Source organism: Sorex araneus, chromosome 6 (genome assembly GCF_027595985.1).
Source record: "Sorex araneus isolate mSorAra2 chromosome 6, mSorAra2.pri, whole genome shotgun sequence".
Taxonomy (NCBI): Eukaryota; Metazoa; Chordata; class Mammalia; order Eulipotyphla; family Soricidae; genus Sorex; species Sorex araneus.
The window spans coordinates 163,544,447-163,570,692 of NC_073307.1; the positions used below are offsets into that span (position 1 = coordinate 163,544,447).

At 65.5% G+C, this 26,246-nt stretch overlaps 1 protein-coding gene across 1 annotated transcript; it reads right to left on the bottom strand.

The window, feature by feature from the left end:
- Nucleotides 1-3,193: 3,193 nt before the first annotated feature.
- EHD1 (EH domain containing 1) lies at nucleotides 3,194-20,439 on the bottom strand. The gene is made up of 5 exons (XM_004618398.3): nucleotides 19,766-20,439; nucleotides 16,536-16,633; nucleotides 7,130-7,542; nucleotides 5,080-5,244; nucleotides 3,194-4,780 (listed from the first exon to the last, which is right to left on the bottom strand). Exons 1-5 carry the CDS (start codon nucleotides 20,167-20,169, stop codon nucleotides 4,256-4,258), a joined length of 1,605 nt encoding a protein of 534 aa, XP_004618455.3. The 5' UTR covers nucleotides 20,170-20,439; the 3' UTR covers nucleotides 3,194-4,255.
- Nucleotides 20,440-26,246: the final 5,807 nt, after the last annotated feature.

A 26,246-nucleotide genomic window follows, 5' to 3' on the forward strand; every position in this document is an offset into this window, starting at 1 on the left:
CAGCCAGAATTGGGTTTGGCTGGTCCCCTCGAGGTGGGGTCTGACCCCTGCTCCCCTCTCCCCACCCCTCCCCGGTCTGGGGATGAAGCAGGGTGACCTGAAGTCCTCAGTGCCGCTGCCTGGCAGTGTGTCAGTGACTTCTGATCCCACCATTGTCTCTGGATCCTTCTAGAAGAGGGGAGCCTCCCTTAACAGTACCTGAGGCTGGGGTGGGGGCGGGAGGTGCCAGCCTTGGGCTCTGTCACTGCCCAGCAGCGCCTGGGCAGCAGGTGGGGCCACCTGTGGGGCCGAGCTGATGGCCTGAAAAGAGTGAGGGTGGTGGGTGGGGGCTGGGCGTGGCAGCCAGAGCATGGGGACCCCCGGAGAGGGTCAGGGCTGCCCGAGTGTTCTGGCCCAGAGCACAGCCCTCGGCCCATCTGTGGCTTCCTGTGCCCGGAAGCCGGTCCTGCTGGGCCCACCTGCCCCGGAGTGGGAGTAGAGGGGCCGAGAGGCCCACGGCTGCCTCGCTCACTGGGGTTGTCGGGGGGCTGATCGCTGATGAGGAGCCAGGAAATATTCTTTTGTTTGGGGGCTGCACCAGCAGTGGTGCTCAGGGCTGACTCCTGTCTTTGTGCTCAGAGGTCCCACCTGGCTGAACCATCTGGGGTGCCGGGGACTGAACCTGGGCCACGTGCCCTCCCCCTGAACTATGGCTCCCTTGAAATGTTTTCACTGGGACTGGCTGGGAGGGGGGCATGCTGGGCTTGGGGGGGCCATTCAGGGGGGGGCCCACCCACGATGCTCCTCCCCAGCACCCCTGCCTGCCGCCCAGGCAGCGGGGCGCATCCTGCCTCCAAGAAGCCCACGGCTGCAAACGGGGCGCAGATGGTAATCCCATCTCCAAGCTGCTCCCCAGCAGACGGGCTCCCACGCTCGAGCCTCGCACCCCACGTGCTTTTATCATCATCAATCTCTCCCGGTACACAGGAAGCCAGGCCCGAGCCCCGGGGCCGCCACCCCTGGGCGTCTCCCCGTCTGCGGGGAACGGTGTGTCCAGCGCATGTTCTGGGAGCTGGGGGGGTGCTATTCTCCCGCCTCTCTGTCCCCGACCCTGGCCAGGCGCCCTGCGCTCGCTGAAGGTGGCCGGGCCACAGGGAGGCAGAAGGCAGGGGCCACCCCACCACCGGCGCTGGAGGAAGCAGGCACCGGACGGAAGGGCCGGGTCAGGCCTGGGACTGGACCTGGGTCTGTCCGCCCTGGGCCCCCCTGCATCTGTGAAGCAGCGCAGTCCCGGAGGGGGGAGGGGCGGCTGGGTGGGGCAGGGCTTTGGGAGGTGACAGCCGCTGGCGGGCTGGAACCCATCACGCTTGGACCAGAACCGGAGGGCTGAGCTGGCGCAGGGCAGACCAAGGGGGTTTACTGCCCCCCTAGTGAGCGGCTGGGTCTGTGCAGGGCACTGAGGGTCTCTCCCAACAGTGCCAGCAGCACACACCTCCCGGGACACCCGTCTGCAGTGATAGCCCTTGCTGAGGTCCCGGGCTGTCCCCAGCGGGACTGCGCTTCTCTGCACGGCTTTGCTTCTCCAGAACGGGGGTGCGGCTGGGGCAAGGGACACACACAGGGCCAGGCCCGAGGCTCCACACCAGCAGCACCTGGCCTGGCCTTGGGGACTCTCACGAGGGACCAGGCGGGACCTGGTTAAAGGGGGCGCTGAGGGGGTGGGGCAGGGCTTGAGGCGCACTCCTCGCACCCGGCAGCCCTGCTCTGTTTCCTGGTACCACATCGTTTCCCGAGCATCGCTTGGGAGCAAACCCTCCCTCCGTTGCCCCTCCAGCTCCCAAGGGCTGAGATGCCCATAGGAGCGCTGGGTGGCACTGCCTGGTCTGAGCCCCTCCCCAACTCGGGGCTGAGAGCTGGTGCTGGGTATTTTTGTTATTTTTAAAATATTTTGTTTTGGGTCACACCCGGCCATGCACAGGGGTTACTCCTGGCTCATGCACTCAGGAATGACTCCTGCTGGTGTTTGGGGGACCATACGGGCTGCGGGGAATTGAACCCGGGTCAGCCACGTGCAAAGCAAATGCCCTCCCCGTTGTACTATCGCTCCAGCCTTTTTGTATTTTAAGCTTTTGGGTTACACCCGGTGATGCTTAGGGGTTACTCCTGGCTCTGCTCTGCACTCAGGATCATTCCTGGCGGTGCTGGGATGGGATATGGGATACCCAGGAGATCAAACCTGTGTCGGCCGCGTGCAAGGCCTGCAAGGCAAGTGCCCACACCCTGCCGCCTTTTTTTTTTTTTAATTTTTTTTTTTTTTGCTTTTTTGGGTCACACCTTGCGATGCACAGGGGTTACTCCTGGCTTTGCACTCAGGAATCACCCCTGGCGTTGCTCAGGGGACCATATGGGATGCTGGGAATCGAACCCACGCCCTACCCGCTGTGCTATCACTCCAGCCCCCCCGCCCCCCGCCCTGCCGCTGTTTTGTTCCTGGGCCACACCCGATGATGCTCAGGGTTTGCTCTTGGCTCTGCCCTCAGGACCCCTCCTGATGGGGCTTGGAGTGCCACATGAGGTGCCAGGGATCAAAACCAGGCGGGCCGCGTGCAAGACAAGCTCCTGGGCACAGCACTGGTCTCCCTCCAGGTTTAAAGCCCACCCCACCCCACCCCACCTGTAACTGGGCACCCTCATGGCTGTGAAGTGAGGCCCCATGTGGCCAGCCTGCTGCACGGAAGGGGGTGGTCCAGGTACACCAGAACCACGATGAGGCTTGGGGGCTGGGGCTCCCAACTGGGCCACCAAACCCAGGGCTCGCGCCTCGGCACCTGAGGCTCCCCCCACACCTGCGCCAGCCAGCGCCCCTATCTCTGTCCCCATCTGCTCCTTTGTCTGGCCGCAGGTGGGGCCCAGCCCTCCTAATTGTCCTCTTGTCCCTGGCTATCAGCGCTCCTCCTGCCGTCTAGACCCCTGCCTGCGGCGAGCAGAACCCAGCGCCCGGCTCCACCCACGGCCGTCCTGAGGGGAGTCCAGTGCCGGTGCTGGCCGGGACCCGAGGGGCATGTCCCCCGCCATCAGAGGGCCCCCAACTACCCACCAAGCACTCAGCGCACAAGGCCCCCCCCTCCCGAGGAGGGTGCGACGCTGCCCTAGGTCTGGCCCTGCGCCCCTGAGCCCCCCGCCCCCCCCCCCAGGAAGGACGCCAGAGCCGAACTCTGCACCATTCAGTGTCTTTAATGCAAGAAAAGTCTCATCTTTAGTTGCTTTTGCTTCCACAGGGGTGTGGAGAAGTCGGTGCCCGAGCAGTGGCGGCCCGTGAGCTGGCACCGCTGTCCTCACCGAATACCATCCAGAGTGTGGTCAAGGCCACGGGGGTCCCTGGCCACTGGGACCCAGGGGGGTGGAGAGCAGCACGTCCCTGAGGCCCCCATGGGGTGACGGACGCCCCGACCTGTGGCCCCGCTCCAGGTCCCAGCGGCTGACTCGGGCTAGCCGGGGTCAGGGGGCACGTCCGGGTCCTGCCTCTGCCCTGGGCCTGAGCGGGGGGCATTGGTCCCACATCTCCCTCCCTCCTGCCCCCCGGTGAAGGAGAGGGGCCTGGTCCCTGTGGCTGGAGCACCGAGCAGCCCAGACTCCTGAGGACATGTCCCCCCACCACCCCCCGCTGGGGACATGGAACTGGCACAGCGGGCGGAGGGGCGGCACTAGAGTGTGGACAGGCCGTCACAGTTTGCCGATGGGCGTCCGGGAAGGAGAAGGCCCGGCCAGTGCGCGAGGGCCCCCACGACCCGCACAGCCTAGCTTATGTTTTTCTGGAAGACGTTTCTCACAGGGGCCCCGACGGTGGGGCCTGGAGTAAGACGGAGGCGGAGGGGTGGAGGGCGAAGCGGGCCGGGCAGGGGCGCCTGAGAAGCAGCTTACCCCAGGCAGGGGGCGCGGGGGGGGGGTGGGGATGGGCGGGCAGAGGAAGGGGGTGCCCCCAAGGTGCTTGGCGGTGGCTGGAGGCGGGGCAGAGGGGGCGGCTGGGCGTGCGCGGGGTGGCCAGACGGAGGAGGAGGAGGCAAGAAAGAATACTGCCTCGAACGTTATATATTAAAAAATATCCACAGTTCTTGTGCACAAAATTCCAGCCTTCCAACCCGAGCGCCACCCGCCTCCCCCGGGGCCCGGGAGGCCCGGAAAGAAAGATGGGGCGTCTCCTCTGCGCGCCGGGCCACTGGGCTCGGCCTTTATGGACCGTGAGAAGCGGGGCGCCTCCCCTCCCCCGCCGCGCGGCTCACTCGTGCCTCCGCTTGGACGGCGGGACGAGGTGCGGCGGCAGGTCGGCGGGCAGCTCGTGGCCCTCCAGCTTGACCTTGATGAGGTGGTTGGCCAGCGCGAACTCCTCGTCATCCAGCAGCCCGTCCTTGTCCACGTCGGCCAGCTTCCAGATCTTGCCCAGCACCGTGTTGGGCAGCTTCGACTTGACCATCTCCTTCTTGGCGTTGGCGCCCGTGATCTTGCCGTTGACGGGCGAGAGCGTGTAGAAGATCTCGTCATAGGTAGGCTTGTCCTTGCCCACCACCCACTCCACATCGTCGATGCCCTCGCCGGCCCCTTCCCCGTAGCCGTGCCCGAAGGGCCCGTTCATGGTGCCCTCGAAGGCGCCGCCCTTGACGGCCTGCGAGGGCATCAGCGACTCCTCCTGGCGCACCATGACCATGAGCCGCGCGATGTCATTGGCCAGCATGTCGTCCACCGTGTCCAGCAGCTTGGGCTTCAGGGCCTGGAACTTGCTGAAATCCTGGGTCTGCAGCAGCTCCTGGGATGGAGGGGGTGCGGGGGAGGGGGATCAGGGCAGGCTGGGGTCCCTCCCAGGGAAGGTTCCAGAACCTCGCAGCACGCCCACCCCCCCTAATCCCCGACACCGGCGCGAGGCCAGCACCTCCCTCCCAGGGCTGCGGCCAGGCTGGAGAGAGGACGCAGGGTGCCTGGCACCACTCCCCCTCATCGTCCTGGTGAGTCACCGCATTCCCCCGCCAGGAGTCACGGCCTGGTCAGCTCCCCTGCGCGGGTGGGGTCTGGGCCGGGCCGGCGGCTTCCCCGGGGGAGCCCCCGCACCTGCATCTTCCGGAGGCTGGGGAAGTCGCCGGGCGAGATCTGGTGCTCGCGCTCGATCTTCTGGTAGATCTCGCCCAGGTTGTTCACCAGCTCCTTCTTCTTGCTCTCCTTCCCGAACATGTTGGGCATCTCCTTCTTGAGGGAGCTGATGATGTAGGCGTGGACCTGGGGGCAGGGCGGGGGTCAGCGGGCCCCCGGGAGGGCCTGGGCAATGCCTCACGCACCCGTCCCGGGGGACTCGAGGTGACTCAGGGTTAGTAACCCCACCGGGCTGTTTGGTAAACCCCACCCAGCAAGGGTGCCACGCCCCTCGTTCCCCACAGCAGGCGGGAAGGCTGGCGACCCTCCAGGGCCCAGCCCTCAAATCCGTCTGCCCTGCCAGGCCTCGGCCAGCGGGGCCCAGCCGCCGAGCCAGCCAGCCTGAGTGCCCGCCCCAGGTCACCTCCCTGCTGACCGTGTCCGCCCGCCCAGAGCACCCGCCAGAGGCCCCTCACTGCTCTGCCCCGCAGTGGCCAGCGCACCCTCATTTCTCACTCCGCAGTGGCCAGTGCATCCTCATTTCTCACCCTCTAGTGGCCTCAGGGGCACAGATAAAGCCCGTAAGCAGGAAGGGTCTGGGGGGCAGGGGATAGGGCGTCCCAGGTGGGCGACTGCACGCCTGCAGCCAGGGGGTGGCCCTCGGCTGTGGGGAACAGGCGGAACCCCGGGCCTGAGACGGGGCCCCTCTCCGCTGCCCGGTGGGGGCCAGCCCCGGCTTTGCTCAGGGTCCTTTCCTGGGAACCAGCCTCACTCCCAGGGAAGGTTCCAGAAGTGAGACCTTCAGGAATGTGTGGATCATTTTTCGGGGGAGGGGAGAAAGGGACACACCCAGAGCTCTCGGGGGACCGTGCAGTGCCGGGGATGAGCCTTGGCGACCACACGTGGCCTGAGCACGGCCCCCAGAGCCACACACGCCCCCAGCAACGCCCGTGACGCGGCATGTGAAGAGCTGGAGACTCTGGACCCGGGCTGGGGTCCGAGGATTCACACTCCGCCAGGGACATGCAGGACTGGAGTGGCCACTGCGAGGGGCAGGGCGGAGGGTCACTGCTCTGGCCCCGGGGCTCCGGACTGTGTGGGTGTCTGGCCCTGGGCCGAGTCTGCGCCACACACAGCGAGGCCTGCGGGCAGGACGAGACCGGGCACCGACAGCTGGCGCCACTCCCTGGCCAGGTGACTGTTTTGTTTTTGTGTTTCTGAGTCACGCCCGGCAGGTGCCCGGGGAACCCCACAGCGCCAGGAACCGGACTCGCGTCTCCCGCCTCATTGGTTTAGGTCTAGGGAAGCACAAGGTACCCAGGATGGAGCCCGGGGGTCTTGCAGGCGAACCCGCACTCAGCCCCCCAGCTTTCTTCTGTCTTGGGGTCACCCCCAGCAGTGCTCAGGGGTTACTCCTGACCCTGCCCTCAGAATCACTCCTGGCGGTGCTTGGGGACCGTATGGGATGCTGGGAACCGAACCTGGGTCGGCCGCGTGCAGACAGGCGCCCTCCCCGCCGTCCCAGCCCGGGAGCTCTCGGGGTCTGACAGTGACAGTGACAGAGCACATGATGCCCCCACTTCCTCTGTTCTCTGCTGCTTCTCACCAGACTGGGGGTGCTCGGGGGACCCTGCGACAGAGCCGGCTGCTCTCTGCTCCCCACTTGACAGTCTGGGGTCATTCCTCCCAGGGGTGCGAGGAAGCGTCCCCACCCCCAGGGTGCCCGGCAGGCTCTAGGCCTGAGGTGTCGGGGAACGTGCACAGGCCTGGGGGGAGGGGACACCAGCTCTCGCTGCCTCGCGAGCGTCTGCAGCAGAAAGTGCGGCAACTGCACCACAGCTGCCCCTTCCTCCGGGCATCCCGCTGCCCCCTCGGCTGCGGGCAGGGGAGGGCCCTGCAGTGCCAACAGAGCGGGGAGGGAGAGCCACAGGGCCCCGGGTGCCCCCGCCACACCTTCCTCCCGGGCACCCCTGGCTCTGCAGCCGGGTCTTGGGCACCCCGAGCGGGGGCTGGGAGCCCGCCCTGCGCCTACCTTGGCCAGCCGTGCCCGCTTGATGAGGTCGTTGAGCTTCCGGAGCGCGGCGTTGCGCGGCAGGCTCTGGATGTCCTTGAACAGGTCCTGCTCCTCGGCCTCGAAGAGCTTGCGGTTGTCGGGGATGAGCAGCGGGTGCGACCAGAAGGAGCCGATGTAGACGCGGACCACCTCAGGGGTGTTGATGATCTTGCCCAGCGACCACATGAGGGCGCCGTACACGCGCATCAGCTGCTGCGTCTCGATCTGGTCCGCCTTGTTCAGCACCACCCGGATCTTGTCCTCGTGGTTCTTGAGCGCCTTGATGACCTCCGAGAACTCGTCCGAGATGTCCAGCTTGTGGGCGTCGAAGAGCAGGATGATGCGGTCCACACGCTCGGCGAACCACTCCAGCACGGCCGCGAAGTCGTAGCCTGCGGGAGCAGCGAGGGCTGAACTGCACGAGGGGAGGGGGCAGCACCGCACCCTCAGGGCAGGCCTGCTGTCCCCCCACCCCCACCCCCGCGCCCTCCGCACAGCTGTGACACCCGCAGTGTCTTCAGGGCCCCAGGCCCCCGCACGTGCCTCAGCATCGCCGGGCACTGCTCCCGGCCAGCTCGGGGCTCGCAGGCCACTTGCCCTGAGGCCCAGCACGTCTCTGCAGCCCATGGCCGAGCGAGATGAACTCCGCTCTCCCTCCTCCCCAGCCTCCTCCCACTAGTCCCTGAGGCCCCTGGCGACCTCTGCGACTGTGGCCCCAACTGTGACCGGAACCTTCCCTTTAGACAGAGCTGGGGCCGGAGCGATAGCACGGCAGGTAGGGCGTTTGCCTCACATGCGGCCGACCTGAGTTCAACCCCCAGCCTCCCATAGGGCCCCCTGAGCACTGCCAGGAGTGATTCCTGAGTGCGGAGTCAGGAGTAACCCCTGAGTATCACTGGGTGTGACCCAAAAAGCAAAAAATCAGAAACAAACAAACAAACAGCTGCTGGGGCCAGAGAGGGAGCTCAGGAGGTCAAGCATGAAGCATTCCATCCCCGGCACTACCAAGGGTCCCCCGTGTGTCACCAGGGCTGATCCCTGAATGCAGTGCCAAGAGCAAGCTCTGAGCACTGGCAGGGGTGGCTCAGTTCACCCCCTGCCCTCCCCCCAGCTAAAGGAACAGAGCTGCCTGGCTCCTGCTGCACGGGGCCCCTTAACCATTTCCCAGGCTCTCTGGCCGCGGGGATGCACTTGGAAGGTGTCAGAGCCCTTTGCCCTTTTCATCTACCCTGAGGTCTGGAATGCGTGATGTGACAGCAGGAGGTGGGGCAATCACCTTGGGTTCAGAGGTGAAAGCGGCACTTCCCCATCAGCCGCAGCCTTGGGTGGAGATTTTGCCCTGTAAACCATCAGGTGTCTGTTGGGATCGATGGACTCGGGGGTCTCTCACTGTGGCTGGTTGGTTTGCTATTTTGCAACAATGCCAGTTCAGTCACTTCTGTGGCGCTGGGATTCAAACCCAGGGCCTCGGAGAACCCAGCCAAGAACTCAACTGCTGGCCACATCCCGGCTCAATTGTGCCTCTTGAAAAACATTTCTAGGGCTGGAGAGACAGTTGCCTTGCACACAGCCGACCTGGATTCAATCCCCCTCACAGTCCCCCAAGCCCACCGGGAGGGGTTTCTGAGCACAGAGCCAGAAGCACTGCCTGAACATCGCTGGGCGCGGCATCCAAATAAGACAGAACGACCAACGCGACAAGAAACAAATCCTAAACACATTTCCAGTGGCCAGAGAGATCGCACAGCTGCTAAGGTTCTTGCCTTACTTACACGCGGCTGGCTCGGGCAGGAACCCCAGAACCCCAGATGGTTTCCTGAATCCTGCACGCGCAGCCAGGAGTGAGCCCTGAGCACTGCCAGATGCGGCTCAAGAAACAACAAAAATACTTGAAACCGGGCAGGAGCGATGGTACAGCGGGTAGGGCACCTGGCTTGCACACAGCTGACCCGGGTTCGATTCTGGCACCCCATATGGTTCCCTGACCTCCACCAGGAGTCAGAGGGGGAAGGGGAGGGAGAGAGAGAGAGAGAGAGAGAGAGAGAGAGAGAGAGAGAGACCCCAAAAGAGTAGTAACGTTTTCACTTTGGGGAGACCAGGGTGTCTGCCCTGATCTCACACCGGGGTTCAATGCCCGCACCCCAAGCACCACGAGGGGTCACTGAGCCCGGCGCTAGAGAGTCCCTGGGCACTGCTGGATGTGCCCCTCCCCCATTTGGGTCAGAAGACCAGGGCTGGATCCCTGGGGCCATCAGGAGAGGTGCCGGGGTAGCTCTGAGCACTGCTGGGTGTGGCCCCAAACGTTTCCAGGGGCGCTGCGGGCTCTCACAGTGAGCACTGCGGTGAGCTCAGTTCCCGGAGCCTGAACCGCCGCGGGCGCTCCGGACAGCTCCGGACAAGCTTCCGCGCCCGGCTCGGAGTCCCTGTCCTTGGCCTGCTACCCACAGGCCACGTCCATGTGACAGCCAGTCCCGCAAGAACGTGTGCGGCCCTGCCCCCAGACCTGGCGCCGGGTGCCCGGCCCCTAAGTGCCGGGTGTGGCCCCAGGGGCCCCTGAGCACCGCCAGGAGTGGCCCCAGCCCAGGAGCACTGCAGGGCGTGGCCCCGCAACTTATAATAATAAAGAGCACTTTATACGGACAGCTGCCATTAAGAACACTAATTAAAGGCCCCACCAGCTGCCCCCCCCTTGCGGTGTACCGTGGGCCGGGCGGTCTGTCTGTCTGTCTCTCCCCCCACCCCCGGCATCTTTCTAAATAAAACTCTTTTACTTCCAAAAACCATATTGGTTCACAAGAGGACACTCAGAAAACAAAGCGGCCCACTCCGGGGGAGAGGCGGCAGCGGAGCTGAGCCAGCGGCCGGGCTACAGGGCTGAAGGTGGCAGGGACGCGGGGGCCGGGGGGACACAGGGCAAAGGGGAAAGAAAACGACGAGTGACTGGCAGCCCCTCACGAGCAGCTTATTTTTCACTTATTGAAGCTTGGGGGGCCACACCCGGTGGTGCTCAGGGACCGTTCCTGGCTGTGCTCAGGAGGCACTGCTGGTGGGGTTCAGGGGACCAGATGGGGTGCTGGGGACTGAACAAGGGTGAGGCTCACACACAAGGCAAACAGACTGACCCCCGTGCCACCTCTTGGGCCCCTTGTCATCATTTTATTACTTTATTTTTTGAGGGGGTTATTTTGGGCCACACCTAGCAGTGCTCAGGGGTTACTCCTGTCTCTGCACTCGGGAATTATTCCCGGTGGTGCCGGGGATGGAACCCGGGCTGGCTGCGCGCGAGGCAAACGCCCTCCCCTTGTGTCATTTACAAGTCAACAACTGGGTGGCCAGGAGAGGCCCCAAGGGCTGGAGCACACGGTGCTCCCCAGGTCCATCCCGGCGCTGTGCAGTTCCCTGAGCTCCTCCAGGAAGCAACCGGAGCACAGAGGCAGGAGCAGCCCCCAAACACAACAAACCGGGCGCCAGTGCGGCAGCCCAGCAGGGAGGGCCTTGCCTTGCACGCGGCACTCCACAGGGTCCCCAAAGCTGCGCCAGGAGTGACCCCTGAGTGTAGAGCCAGGTGTAACCCTTGGGCACTGCTGAGTGTGGCCCCAAAACAAAATACCCTGGGTGAGTGCTGGCACCGTGGAGCGCACAGGGCAGCCGGACCCCCGGCACCAGGCGCCACATGCATGAGCGGCCGAGGGTCTGTGAGCTGCGGATGTGCAGGCTCCATGCTGGGGACCCCTGAGTGCGACACCCCCGGGGCCTTTATCCTCAAGCCAACAGTGCCCTGGGCTGGCCGTGCCCACCAGCTTGGACACTCCAGGCAACCCCGGCTCCTGTCTGCTCAGCACGGCAGCGGGCGAGGGTAGCCGTGGGACCCCTGGGAAACGGGCGCTGCGCTCAGCCACCGGCCCTCTTGCAAGGCAGAACTGGGGGCCTCCCAGCTCCCGGCACGGGGGCCAGATGCAGGTCATTCCGCGCCTGCCTCCAGTCACCACCTCAGGCCGCTGACTCCAAAGTCCTAGGTACTTGTGGACAGGGAGCAGCTGGCAGGGTCAGGGGGCCCCTGCGCAGAGCCGTCAGCAGAAATGTGGACTCGGACCGGAGCCGGGCGCGGCGGGAAGGGGGCTTGGGGTCAGCCCGGGCCTTTTATGGCTCGCGCCGCAGAAATGATGACTCAGATGGCGCAGAGGGCGCCGCTCGGCAGTAACGGGGCCCCAGAGCTCCCCCCGCCCAACTGTTTGTCCTCAGACCGCCCCCCATTGGGATGACCGCACGGCTCCGCAGCTGGGAGGTGGACAGGCCAGCACTGAGGTACTGGGAAGAGGGGCGCCCCGACGCGCTGGCCGGAGCCCATGTTAGCTTTGGCCCCGGAGCCAGAACAGCACGCGGGGAGCTGAGGTCACCCCGGCTCCACCCAGCATGGTGGGGGGCTGGGGGTGTGCTCTGGGGAGGCACCATCATGCCTGCCCAGGGTCAGCCCGAGCCCCCCGCCCCGCCCCCAGCTGCTCACAGACCCGGTTATTCGCCCGCACCTCGGGGCCCGAGCCAACAGGGCTAAGTCCGTTTTTGCAGGTGAATGAAATTTCCTGTTTATCAGGGAAAGTGCACCCGCTTTCGGAGAGGGAGACACGGTGGCTGGCCAGGCACGCCCAGAGGTCACGGGAAGGGTCACGGCACGCTGGCTTTGGGGGTGAAGGCGGCCGGGAACCAGCACTGGGGGCTGCCCAGAGCCTGCGCACCACCTCCAGGCTGTCTGCCGGAGAGCCCCGCGGCCTTCGGGCATCGACCCGGTAACGCCACCGTCCCTTCTAGCGCTGGACGGAGAGAGAGGGCAGGGCGGAGACAGACCTGGGCAAGCCCCCAACACCCTGGCCCCGGGGAGCACCAGGGGCCGCCCTGGCAGCGCGGTCCACTCAGCCTCTGACCTGGGCATCAGGTGCCCCCCTAAGGGAGAGTGCCCCCAAGCTGTGGCACCCGGAGACTGTGGTACCCGGTGACAGTGGATCCGGACAGGGGTTCTGGTGCCCATCCCCATGGAGACAGGGAGACACAGGGGGCCCGGCCCTGCAGGAAGGGCAGTGTGTGCCAAGGTCCTGGGTCCCTCGGCAAACAGGAAGGGGGTCGCACGGCCACCCTGCGTCACCCTGATGCTTCGCGCCTGCAAGGTGTCCACAAACATGCGGAGACAGCTGGGGGGCGCAGACTCTCCCAACACCCACAGGTCCTGGGCCGAGGGCAGCGGTGGGGGTCCGGCCACCCTGCCCACCCCGCCCGGCGTGGGTGCCACGCGCAGGTTGTTCCACAGCAGCTGGGGAAGCTGCTCGCTCGCTGCCCCAAGCTTCTAGAACACGAACAATGGAGGGCTTGTCTCTCGTCCACGCTCGCTTCCTGCCATTCAGGCCGGGGGCCCCGGTATGTGTCGCTCCGGCTCGCCACCACACACAGCCCCGAGTCCAAGGCGGGCTGGGCCCCCCGAGAGGGCAGAGACAGCGCCGAGGGCTGCGCCCGGACCGCACAACAAGCTCCCTGTGTGCGGCGGTGGGGGACAGACCCGGGGCCCCACGCACGGGGCCGGGGCCGGGCTGCTGAGCCTCGGGCCCCGCCAGGAGAAGCCGGTTTTATTGTTTGCGTGCAGAGAGCTCGCGCCATGGCCCGGGTGGGGTAAGGGATGACAGGAAAGTGCACTCGCGCGTACACACACACACACACACACACACACACACACACACACACACACACGCACGCACATGGGCAGCTCCCGACAAGGCCTCCCTCCCGCCTCTGGATGCTGAGGCTGAGGCTCCCGGCTGCAAACATGACGGCCGAGGTGCCACTGAGCCCACAGCGCACGCGGGACCCCTCAGAGGGCTGCCGGGACACTGAGGGGGTGAGGTGACAGTACCGGGGCGGGTGGGGGTGCCACTGGCCTTCCCCGGCATCACAGAGGGTCCCCGAGCCCCTCCAGCAGTCAGGACTGAGCCCCGAGCACCGCTGGGTGTGGTCCCCAAAACCCAAGAAGAGCCTCGGTGAGTCACATGGTGCTCCGGCCCCGCTTCCCCGCACGGGCAAACCTGCGCGGGCCACGTCGGCCGCAGGCTCGGCCGTCCTGGGCAGCTGCCCTCTGGGCCTCCGTGCCAAGCTGCGCAGGCGCCCCAAGGTGCTCAGCCCCGACAGCTCCAGGGCCTTGTGTCTCGGACCCCCGCGGCGCCCGCGGCTGACAGGGTGGGACTCGTGCCCCAAATATAGAGCAGATGCTCGCAGGCGGCTGGGCCAGCTGTCCCCCCGCCTGACAGGTGCGGCACCAGCAGGCCGGCCCTGGCCATCTGCTGGGGCCCAAGGCCATCCCCTGGACCCAGGAGACCAGCAGGGGGGCTGGCCAGAGGGACCCTGGAAAATGCAGGGAAACCTGGGGCGAGGCTGTGCCCCCCTCGATGGCCCAGCCAGGGAGACGCTCCCAGGCGGAGCCTGGGTTGTGCCTCGGGTTGGTCCCCAGTACCCCAGGTAGGACCCCCTCCTACAAGCTCCCCAGTGTAATAAAACGTTTAATAAATCAAACGGAAAAAGGTCTTCCTCGGGGCCAGAGCAATAGCGGGTTGGGGGCCTGCCTTGCCCGCAGCCCGCCCGGTTCAACTCCTGGCACGACTAGGGTCCTACCAGGAGCGAGCCCACAGCACAGCTGCGCGTGGCCCCGAAACATGAATGATTAAGGGGGGGGAGGGAGAGAGAGGGGGAGCGAGGAGGGGGACGGAGAGAGAAGGGAGGGAGGGAAGGAGGGAGGGAGGGAGGGCGGGCGGGAAAGAAGGGAGGGAGAAAAGGAAGAAGACAAGGTCTTCCTCGGTCTAGACGTCAGGGTCCCAATGAGAGGCGGGTGGAGAGGGTGACATGCGCCAAGCCAAGGGCACAGCCCCAGGTGCCCTTTGGAAGGCTCCTTATCAGCCAGCCGGGCTAAGGGCAGCAAGTGCTGACACGGGGGAAGTCCCGGGCCGGGGCGCAGCCTGGGCTGCCCGCCACCGTCCCCAGGGAGCCCTGGGGGTGTCAACTCCATCCTGAAACGCTCTGGGCAGGCACAGGCAGAGGAAAGGTCGGGGGGGCCAGGCCGAGTAGGTGGGATCGGAAACACGCCTGAGTCACCCCAGAAGACTGTTCTCGGGGCGAGGTCGCAGTCACCGGCCAGGAGCCCCCTGCTCTCGGCTGACCCCCTGCTCTTGGCTGACCCCCCACTTTCTGTGGGAAAAATCTGCTCCCCAACCCCCCAGGCCATGCTGCCCTGCTCCCCTCCCCTGCACTACCGTGGGGCCAGTGCCGGGAGTGGGGGCGTCACCCAGGTGACAGCGCTGGCTCTCAGCCACCTCCCAGTCCCCGCCCCTGCAGCTCACCCCAGCATGGGGGGCCTGAGGGGCTCTGACACCCCCCCCTGTGCAGACCACCCCCAGTGGACCAGCCTTGTGGGCACTACTCCCTCAAGGGACACGTGGGCAGGTGACCTGGCAGGGAGCACCCAGGGGTTGTGACAGCCCCCGGGGTCCCTCCGCCCTGCCGAGGCTTCGGAGAAAGGGGCCTGGAACGGAGAGATAAAACAGCTGGGCTGGGACGCGGGCGGGAGCGGGCAGAGCCCTCGGTGGCCCGGCTGGGGGGGACGAGGAATCCTCCGGCGTCGCGCCCGGCAATGGCCAATGGCGAGGCCTTGGCTTCTCAGGCATTTCCTGGAAACCAGCTTGGACCGAGAACAGCAGTTAATGGAGAGAAACCCAGCAGCCCTGAACGGGTTCTGTTGCTTTTCTTCCCCTGGTTTTGGGCCACCCCTGGCTGTGCTCTGGGGCTACTGCTCCCGGCCTGTGTGTGGCGATTTGTTTTCTCTTCTGTTTTGTTTTGGGCGCACGCCTGGCAGTACTTAAGGGTTACTCCTGGCTCTACATTCAGGAATTACTCCTGGTGGTGCTCTGAGGACCACATGAGATGCCGGGGTTCGAATCAGGGTCGTCTGTGTGTAAGGCGAGTGCCCTACCCACTGTCCTATCTCTCAGGCCCCTGTACGTGGTGATTCGACCTGGGGTCAGCGGGCTGCAAGTCAAGGGCATTAACCTTTTTTTATTTTTGGCTTTTTGGGTCACACCCAGCGATGCACAGGGGTTACTCCTGGCTCTGCACTCAGAATTACTCCTGTCAGTGCTCAGCGGACCATATAGGATAATGGGGATCGAACCCAGGTCATCCACGTGCAAGGCTCTGCACTCAGGGATCACTCTGATGGGACTCGGGGAACTATGTGGGATGCCGGGAATCGAACCCAGGTTGTCTGCATGCAAGGCAAATGCCCTCCCCACTGTCCTATCTCTCCTGCCCGCCGTCCACACTCCTTGCTGCTGGCTTCACTGGGCCAAGCCCGGCCCCGAGACAATGGGCCATGGAAAAGATCTGCAAGGGTTTTTTTTTTTTTTTTGTCTGGGGGCCACCCCCAGTGGTGTGGAGGGCCCCCCGGGGTGCTGGGGATCAAGCCTGGGGCTCCCTCATGCCAAACTCATACTCCAGCCCACGGGTCCTGGCCCCCGAACTCAAGATGTGCGAGATGACAAGCAGAGCAGGACCCTGTGCTGAAAGGATCCAGCAGGGTCCCGAGTTGGACCCTATTCCTGTTCCACACGCTCATGAAAATGAAGCCGCGGCCTTTGCCCTTGGCCCACTGGCGAATACACGCTCCCGCCCCCGGCCAACAAAAAGTTTCCCAGTCCGGGACTTTCCTCCCGGCCTCAACGAGCAGAACCAGCAGCTGCAAAGGCCCAAAGGCCCACCACAGGCTCGGCCGGGCCATGGGGCCAAGGCGCTGACCACCGCCACCCCCCTCCCCCCCGCAACCGCTTCCCCATGGCCGGCCTAGACTACTGGCCGGCATCCGAGCAGATGCAAAGCCTTCCCACGGCCCCTGCGTTCACAAGCGCCCGCCTGCTTCTCCTTTCTGGCTGGACGCTGCTGCTCTCGCATCCGGCCGTGGGGATTTACGGAGGAATGCCCCGGGCTCTCGAGGCCAAGCATTTGCACATGGACAAAGGTGAGCCTGCCCCGGGGGAGCCTGGGCGCCCTCCCCCCTCCCCCACCCCCACGGGCAGCCGGCCAGGCCCAGGAGCCCAAAGCCCAGACCCCGAGTGAGTTGTGATGACCTCGCAGGTCCCCAGATCCCATCCCCCCCTTCCTGTCCCCCTTTCTGGCAGACCCCAGGGAGCTGGACGGCCTGACAAGCACGCCAGACTGGCCGAAGGCCACCCCGCGCTGGTCACCTGAGCCAAGGAGGCTGCAGAGGAAGGCGCGCCTGCGCCCGCCCCCTGCCCGGACAGACGCAAACGTCCTCACGTGAGCCGGGAGAGAGCGACAGAGGACACCGGCCCGGCCTGCTCACCTCTGCTGATCCGCTGCTTCTCCCCAGACAGGATCCCCGGGGTGTCGATGATGCTGATACTGTCCAGGACGGGGTTGGGCAGCTGCGCGCACATGAACCTGCAGGACACGAGTGGCCGGAAGAGGGTGTCAGGGACACAGGGTCCAGCGGCAAGCACGCGCTCCCGGGCTCCCTAGCAACATCCCCGCCCCCCCCTTGGCCCGCTTCCTTTCCGGGCGCAAGGAAGAGACTGTCCTGGGTGGCCACTGGCAGGGAGGCCAGCAGGCGGCACCCACATACTTCACCGGAAACCCCCTCCACACCAGCAGGCTCAAAGCAGGGACCCGCATCAGCACTTCTCCCGGGGTTCCTTCCTGGCCACTGGGTCAAGAGTTCAGGTCCTTGGGCTGGAGCGATAGCACAGCGGGTAGGCAGCCGACCCGGGTCCGATTCCCAGCATCCCATATGGTCCCCTGAGCACCTCCAGGAGTAATTCCTGAGTGCAGAGCCAGGAGGAACCCCTGGGCATTGCTGGATATGACCCAAAAAGAAAAAAAAAAAAAAGAGTTCAGGCCCCAGGGGCTCCAAGCTGGGCCTGGCAGAGCCAGGCAGCTGCCTCGGGCACCACCAACTCCAGGACAGAAAGAGACGGTGACGCCCTCCCCAGCCCCCAGAATTCCATGCTGAGATGTCAAGCCTCTGGGTAAAGCCCTCCCCAGCAGGTCCCAGGGCGGAGGCACTGTCCCAGGTACAAGACAGTCCCGGGGTCCTGCAGCGGGCAGGGAGTGGGGGCGGCAGACCCCCTTTCTGAGTCAAGGCAGGAAGCCGCAGAGGGTCTGGGGGCTCCGTGCTCAGAGCAGCCCAGAACCGCCAGGGGCGCTCCTGAACCGAGAGCAGAGCCGCTCCCGTGGGCCAGGAAAAAAGCAGCCTTGAAAGCCTCTGAAAAAGGGCTTGTGAGGAGAGAAAATACTGAGCCTTTGTCTGCAGGACACAAGCCTCAGGCCGCCTTCCCGAGTGGGGAGCACCGCATGGGGAGCACCGAGACAGCTCAGCTTCTCCTCTGACCCGTGGCCCAGAGGCTGGGGGCAGCGGGCCAGGGGCAGAGGCGTGGCCCACGGTGCCACTGAGCCTGGCCAACTGACCCGCAGGCCTCACCCTGGGGGCCAGTGAGTGCACTGGCCCTGGGGTGCAGTGCAGAGGGGACCCCGAGGGTGGAGAAGGAGCCCCAGAGTGCCTGGGTGACACGTGGATGGGGCGGGGGGGGGGGAGGGGGGCGGGCATGCAGGCCACCCCCGGCCCCTGCCTGGCCCAGGCTGTGCTTGGCGTTGCTGGAGGCAGAAGTGGGCGGGGCGGTTTCGAAACCAGGTCTCTAGGGGCGACCCGGACACCCTGCCCGCCCGGCGCCATCTGATTTTCATCTTCCCGCAGCCAGCTGGGGCGAAAGCCCGGGTCAGGTTTATGAGTCAGTGGGTCTGGAGAGGGGCCCGTCCAGGTGCCCCGGTGACTGGCCAGGACGCACCCAGGCTGGCAGCAGGAGCCGAAGAGGCCTTTCCCCAGGGCCTTCGGGAGCGGGCACCCACACCCTCCCCGCGCCTGCCCTGGACCCCAAAGGGCCGCTATGGGGGGTGGGGGGGGACAGCAACAGGTGTTCGTGGCTGAGCTTGGGTCACTCGGCCGCGTGCAAGCAGAGCTGGGGCGGGGGGGATCGCCCCCAGACTCAAGGTGTCCGAGTTCTCCTGTAGCTCGGGAGAAGCAGGTCCTGTGCTTTCCAGAAAGTTCTGCTCTCACAACTCAAAAGTGGAGACGGGCTGGGGCGGGTGCTCAAGGGGTACAGAGCCAGCGAGAGGCCCTGAGCTCCAGCCCAGCGCTACCCCCCCACACACCCAGGTGTGACCCCGGCAGGGAGGGAGAATCAGGGCCCAGGCTGGGCTGAGTACTGGTGGCAGGGCAGGCTCGGCCAGCTCACCAGGACGGGCCCAAGCACCCTCTGGGAGTAGCCTCCGGGCACCTCTGGGTGGGGCCCCCAAAGGACAAACTGAATAAGTTCAGCGCTCTGGCCCCAGGCTTCGGGAAGGCTGTGGGAAAGCATCCGACAATGCTAGGAATTCCCTGACTGCGCCTAACTCTCCGAGGCCGAGCCAAGAAGGCCTGCCTCAGGCCCCAGGGCCCTGATAGCCTTAAAGCAAGCTCCAGAGAGGCGTGCAAGCACACACACACACACACACACACACACACACACACACACACACACACACACACACACACACACACACACACACACACACACACACACACACACACACACACACACACACACCCCCCACCCCCTCAGTGTGAAAGAGGGAGAAAGTCACCGCAGAGCCAGCAGCTAAGGTCAGCTGGGCGGAGGCCCCCAGGGAGCCGGTCCACCCTGCGAGCTGGACAGGCCCCATGGAGGAATGCACCAGGTGGAGCCCCAGGCGGAGAGAGAGGCCAAGGACGTCCTCCCTGCCCGCCCTGGGACCCAGACATCAGAAAGGGGTGTGTGTGGGGGGGGTGTCACTCTGAATGGTGGTTGGGGACAGACCTGATTTGGGGCAGACTGCTACGAAAGTGCGCTGGGGTTGCTATGGAAATGCGCCCTGGGCGTTGGCCCATCACAGCATCTGAGGGTGTGGGGGGAGGCCCCGACCACCCTCTCAACTGGGGGAACAGGTCCCAGCGGCCCCGGAATGGGGAGTCCTGGCCGGGCAGGCGCTGCTGCCTGGGCCGCTTCCCCACACCCCTGGCCCCGAGCAGGGGGAATCTGCACCCCCCCATCTGGCCAAGGCCTCCGGCTGCCCCAAACTCGGCGGCGGATCCTCCTACCCGTCCCTCCTACACACGCCAACCCCCGCCCCGGGAAAGTCCAGCGGGCGCCGCACGGGACCGGCTCAAAGTTTCACCGGATTTTTCCATGACACTGAAGAACTAGGTCCGGGACGGGCAGGACGGGAGAGGGGGCAGGTCCGAATGAATGAGGGCCCCCGGGGAAGGAGCCGGGGGGCCCGTTAGACCGGCCCCAGGGAGAATCGGGGGCGTCGGGGGCGCTCGCAGCCCCCGGGACCCCGGGAAGCTTTAGAGGGAGGCGGCAGAGGACCTCGTTCCGAGGAGGGCGCGCAGAGGGTCCGGCAAGGAGACAAAGGACGGCGGGGGCGGCGGCGGCCGGGCGGCGGCCCCGGGAAGCTCCCCACCCCGGCGCCCTGGGCAAGGGGGGCGCGGGCTGGGGGTACCTGTTGAGGAAGGCGTTGCCGAAGGCGTTGAGCTTGCGGAAGGGGCGCCGCGGGTCGACGACGAGCGCGTTGCCCGGCACCACGCCCTCGGTGGGGCCGTGCATGACGGCGATGAAGGAGTCAGTGGTGGGCTCGGGCCCGATGCGCATCCCCGGGAAGTCCTGCTCGATCAGGTGCCGGATGAAGGTGGTCTTGCCCGTGCTGTACTGGCCCACGAGCAGCACCATGGGCTTGTTGTCGAAGTCGGCGTCCTCGAGCGCGGGCGAGTGGAACTCGTGGAAGCGGTAATGCTCCTCCAGCGGCAGCAGCTTCTGCGCGTACAGCTGCCGCAGCCCCTCGGCCACGGTCTGGAAGAGCTCCGGCTCCTTCTTGCGGCGGGCATCCTTGCTGACCCAGCTGAACATGCTGCCGGTCGCGGAGCTGGACGAGCTGGCGGCTGCCGGGGAGACGGGCGGCTGAGCGCGGGACGAGCTGCGGAGCCGAGGCGGGGCCCGGCCGGCCGGCGGAGGGGCGGAGGGGCGAGGAGGCTCAGGGGCCGGGGGCGGGGGACGGCCCGCACTGCGCAGGCGCACGGCTCGGCCCGCGGAACGCCCTCTGCGGAGTGCCGCGCCAGGCACGCGGGGCGCGCTTTATAGCGCGGGGATCAGCGAGCAGCCGGCGCGGGCGCGCCGCCGCCACAGCGCCGGGAACCAGCGCGGTGGGCGGGGCGGGGCGGGGGCGGGGCCCAGGCGCGAGCTCCGCGCCACGTCCTCCCCTCCCCCGTCTCCCATTGGCCGGCTCGAAATCTCGCGAGCCCCTCTGGCCGTCCCGCCCCGCTGCCACGGCAACCGCGGGAGGGAGGCTCGCGGAAGAGCTGCGGTTGAGCAGGCGGGAAGTGGGGGGCGTGTGCGGCGGGGGCACGTCGCGCCCCGTTAGCCACCCCGGGGGGCTCCGGCTGCAGGGGCGTCGGGAGCGTCGCGGGGCCCCGGCGTCGGGCGCCCTGTCTCGCCCCTGCTCCCCGGACGCTCCCGCTCATCCCCTCACCTTCGATCGGCTTTGGTTTCTTGGGGAGAAGGAGTGACAGGAAAGAGGCAGGAGAAGAAACGGAGGGAGCAGACATCCTAGGCGGGGCGGACTGGGGGAAGCGGAGGCCGCCGGGGAAGGCAGGCCGCCGCCGGCCCGGGGCTGCCCTCGCCCCCTCGGGCCTGGCAGGGGTCCCTGGCCGCAGCTGGGCACGCCGGTGGCGGAAAGGAGGGGTCACCCTAAAAGAGATGCGAGCGGGAGGGGAGAAGAGGAAGTTGAGGAATTTGAGGAAGTCAATTCGGAAACCCCTCGTGCCGGGGGTGGGGGGGAAGTGTGGGGCAACAGTGAAATCTTGTGGGAACTTAGGGGGAATCAAAGAGTCCAAATACTTCCGCTTTCCCCGCAGGGTCACCGCCGCTGCCGGCTTCCTGGGCCCCGGGGGTCTCCTTACCGGTTCCCGGCTGTTCCATCAGGCTCACTCCCCCGCCATCGCCCTCACGCAGACCCACTAGCCCGCCCTGCCGTGGAACCCGCAGGGGGTGATGTCAGAGCGCGGGTGCTGTGATTGTTATGTAACCGGTATCAGACTCCAAAGTGCGGAAGAGGGTTCCCAGGGCCCCTCGACAGATGTGCCATGCGCCGGGGGGCTTGGGGAGATCCAGGGTGGCAGAGCACTTGCCCTGCACACCGCCAGCCCGGCCCAGCCTAGGCACCATGTCTGTTCCCCAGAGCCCTGCCAGGAGTGATCCCGGGGCACCGTCAGGTGTGGCACCCCCCAAACCTCCACAAAACCCAGAAAGTTAAAGTGTTCTGGGACCTGGAGGCCTCGGGTCCGACTTTCAGGGAACTCGCCCCCTCCCCCGCGCCCTACAGGCAGGGTCCAGTGGGCAGATCCAAGGGGACAGAGAAACCCATAGGAGACTCAGAGAACTTTAGGGGAGCTGAGTGGCATGGGAGCCCAAGGAGCAAGATTAGGAGGTTCACCGGGTCAAAGGTTGTAGAATCGTTGTAGAATCTAGGGGTGTCTTGCCTGCCCCGTCCGGCTCCCCTGTGGCCCTGGGCCCCTGCCGGCTGCTTGGCCTTGCATTTCATTAACATTCTTTCCACCCATCACGGGGACACACAAGCCATGAGACTGTTGACTCCTCAAAAGAGGATATTGAGACCCAAGGCAGGGCTGGCACGGAGGCGGGGTGCAGGGGGTGCCTCCGGCGGGTGCAGCCCAGACTTCCTGGGCCCGCCTAAGGAACCCTCAAAGCCTTCCTCCCTGGCTTGGAGGGATCCACCCCGGAGATGCAGTTTCGGGGCTGTTCCAGGGCGGGGCAGGGGGCCTGGGGACCCTGAAAGAGGCAGTTGTTCTGGCCTGAATGAGCCTGGGCCCCGCAGCTGTCCCGCTGTCCCGCCTCGGTCTCCCCAGGGCCCTGTGTGCTGGGAAAGCGGGGCCGGGAGACGGGCAGACACAGTGTTCCCGGGTTATTTATAAGCGGAGCTGGCCCTGCTGCTGGTGCGGGCCGGGGCTGCTGGGAGGAGGATGCGCTCATTCGGGAGGACGTGCTCATTCGGGAGGCGGCGGGCAACGGGGACTCGTCACCCCGACTTCACACTGGCACTCGGCTGCTCCCTTGTTTCCAGCGGGAAAATACCTGGATTTTCCGTGGGTGAATCAGACAATGAATAAAGCATTTTAGGCTCCTCCTTTTTCATTTTTTTGTTTGGCCACACCCAGTGATGCTCAGGGGACCCGCAGGGCCTCCTGCCTGTGGACGCTGGGCCCAGACACCCCCACCCCTCCCCTGCCTCGCTCTGTCTTGGCTCGGGTCCTCCGAGCAAGGGGTTGAGGAGGGGTTCAGATATTTCCGTTTATCTCAGAAACGCGGCCCACGCTTCACTCCATCATCCCTTTTCTCGAATTCACAGACAAGCGCTTGTACAAGCCAGGGTTTGTGAGGAGGGGTGGGGGAGGGTGGGGCGTGTTTGCCTCTGGGTGTCCCTAGAGTCAGCTGTCGGCGCGCGGAAAGGGGTCACTGCTGTCTCATAAAGCTTGGTCCCCTGGTGCCTGGGCTAGAGAAGTTTCCACGGGTCCCTCAAGACAAAAAGAGAAAAACAGAATTTTTCTCCAAATACGGTCATTAGACGGGGAAACCCCTGAGCCCATAGATTTTGGCGCACGCAGGCGTGCGCCTTGGTGCAGCTTCTTGCTTTTGGCGGCGCAAAGCTCAGTTTTGCCAGAATGACGTGCAGCGCTGGGAGAGTGGGACAGTGAAAATTCGGAGGGTTGAGCAGAGGCTGTGCATGCTGGAGGCCCAGGTTCTAGTCCCAGCACCAACCACCTGGTCCCCTGAGCACTGCTGGGCGAGTCCCCCAAGCTAAAACACAAACCAGGGGCTGGGGTGGCGATAGTACACTGGGAAAGGTACTTGCCTTGGCCCCCGCCTACCCAGCTTCCACCTCTGGTCCCCCTGTGGCCCCTGAGTCCCGCCAGGAGTCATCCCCGAGCGCAGAGGAGTAAGCCCTGGGCACCGCTGGGTGTATCCAAAAGCCCACACACACAGACACATGCACACACACACACAAAAAAAACAAAAACAAAAACCTGGGATGTGGTTCCTGCAGGCTGGGGGTAAGGGGACTTGCAGTTCGTGCCAGGGGGCTCCCACTGGCCTCTCACAGGGTGTACGGCCAGGGGCCAGGCCGCGGTGCTCCAGGGGCCTCTGCAGCTGTCCCAGCGTCCTGGTCCCCGCAGCCACCAGGCCAGTCTTGCAGGGGCTGCTGAGACGAGAACTTCAGCTGAGGGGAGGGGCCGGATGTGCCCAGTCTCAGGTGAGCCCACAACACCTTGGCCTGCGGGCGGGGGCTGGGGCCCTGCATGAAGGCGCTTCTCACGTGTGCAGGAGACAGCTGCCTTCTCCCTGGTCCCATCAGGGGCCCCCCAGCGGGGCCTGCCCCCCGCTCCCCCACCGCGTGCTGCTGTACTTACCACCAGGGCACAGCGTGCTGGGACCCTCCTCCTGGCCCCGCGCTGACCTCACACCCCCTGGCTGTCTGCAGGGCAGCTGGCTCGGAGGGGGGCAGGTGCGGGCCCACCGGCCTTCTCTCACTTCCCTATTTTTCTCGGTAATTCTGACTTTGGTTTGGGGGCCACACTCAGCGCTGCTTGGGAATCAAACCCCGGACTCACGTGCGTGAGTCAAGTGCTCTCCCACGGAGCCGCACCTCCAGCCCCCCAGCTCCCTTTTGACCGCGTGCTGGAACTTTCTGTCCTGCCCCGAGTAGGGGCGAGGGCACCAGGCCAGCTGAAGGGCCCGAAGGCCTGTCCTGCGACCCTCGTGGAGGGCGTGCTGGGGCTGGCCCCGCAGGAATGCGGTGGGCTACGGCTGGCAGCCGTCCTCCATGGCCAGCCGGACGCCTGACCCTTGCTTTCCTGACCGTCCCTGGCTCCCCCGAGAGCACGGGGGTCACCGAGATGCCCCCGTGACCCGATGAGGGTATCCAGCGGGCCCGGGGCCTCTGTCCCATCACGCGTCATGCTCAGGCTGTGGGGCTTTTCCCCAGGGTCTGACCCGTTTCGGGAGCTCTGCGGAGCCCAGGGAAGGGGGTGGGGAGGGGTAAAGCCAGCATGGGGTGGGGGGCGGAGGCGCCACCAGTTGCACCTCAGCAGTAGAGGGCACCCTGGTGCTGAGTCCTCACTCCTGGGTTCTTTTATTCCCCCCGCCAGGGGTTTGGTTTTGGGGTCACTCCTGGCGATGTTCAGGGTTTACTCCTTGCTCTGCGCTCAGGGGTCCCGCCTGGCAGTGCCTGGAGGGCCGTATGGGATCCCGGGGACCAAAGCCCTGGTGGGCCACGTGCAAGGCAAACGCCCTCCCTGCTGTCCCGTCTCTGCAGCTCCCAGCCCTGAATTCTGCCTCCTGGCCAAGTGCTCCCCGGAGCCCCCAGTAAGCGCCGGCCCCGTGGCCCTGATTTCAACATCCGGACTCTGGACTTCTGGCCCAGAGCACTGCAGTGAGCACGGCCTTCCTCGGAAGCCATGAGGCATCTGGCATTCGTGATGAGGCAAGGAAGACCGCGCTGGCCCTGGCCTCGGCTCCGGGGCCGGCCCGCCACTTCCTTCAGGCGGCATCTGGACACCGGAAGGAACCAAAGTGCGTCTGGGGATCTGGGTCAGGTACCCAGTCAGCAACTCCAATACTGGACACAGCGTGACCTGGCTACACACGTGCACCCCACGTGCACGCACACACACATGCCCACATGCACACATAGACCCCACGTGCACATGCAAACATGCATATACATACACCCCATGTGCACAGACACATACACTCCACCTGCACACACACGCACACCCTGTGTGTATGCACATACACTCCATGTGTACATATATGCTCCTTCTCATGCACACACTCACACTCACATACACATGCACATATACTCGCACTCCAGCACACATGTTCTTACACATGCTGTCATGCCTGCACATGCACTCTTGCTCACACACAGTTACACATATACACACTTGCGCCTACGTGTGCACACACAGGTTCTCATCAGGGGGGACTTTGCTTCCGGGAGACATCGGCGATGTCTGGAGGGGCCTGGGGGTTACAACTTGAGGGGATGCTGTTGGCCTCTGGAACTGGGAGATGCTCTCACAGGACAGCCCCCCACAGAGTACCCTGACAGGCACCCGCATACACACGTGCACACGCACACATGTTCACGCACACTACCGGCTTTTATCTAGAGACCATGAAGCAAAAGGGCCAAGTTCGAGGCTGCTGCTCGTCAGCAGGAGTCCGGGTCCCTGGAGCAGCCGCAGGTGGCACAGGGACACACCCGTGTCAGGGTTCCTGGGTCGGTCACTGAGCGGCCGCAGGGCAGCTGTGTCAGCTGAGTGGGCCAGGGGTGTCCCTGCCTGCTCTGTGGACGCTGCTCGGAGGTGCTGGACACGCCCACTGAAGGGGGCGGGGCGGAAGGCGTTGGCGCTGATGGAGTCCAGGCCGGGGACAGGCGCCCCTGCGGCCTTCTGTCCCACTCCCTAAGTCCAGTCTTCGTTGCGGGGGACGGTGGACGCCGGCTTGCACCGCAGGCCTGTAGTGCCCTAATGTGAAGCTGAAGGGCCGGGAGATGGGGGTCGGACGCTTGCCTTGCACCTGTCCCCCAGTTCCGTGTGGCGCTGGAGCATCGCTGGGGGCAGCCCTGGAGCCCTGGGGCTCTTCCAGCTTGGCCCTGGACCACACCACAGGGGCCGAGCAGCCCCGTGTCCTCAGGCCCTGCCATTGAACCACCAGCCGGACCGGCAGGAATCCTGGGACAGAGCTGGAGACGTGGCACAGAGGGTGGGCGCTGGCCTTGCGCAAGGCCACCCTGGGTTCCATCCCCGGCTTCTGTGCGGTCCCCCGAGCACCACCAGGAGTGACCCCTGAGCGACAGCCAGGAGTAACCCCTGGGCACCGCCGGCTGTGACTGCTGCCATGAAAAC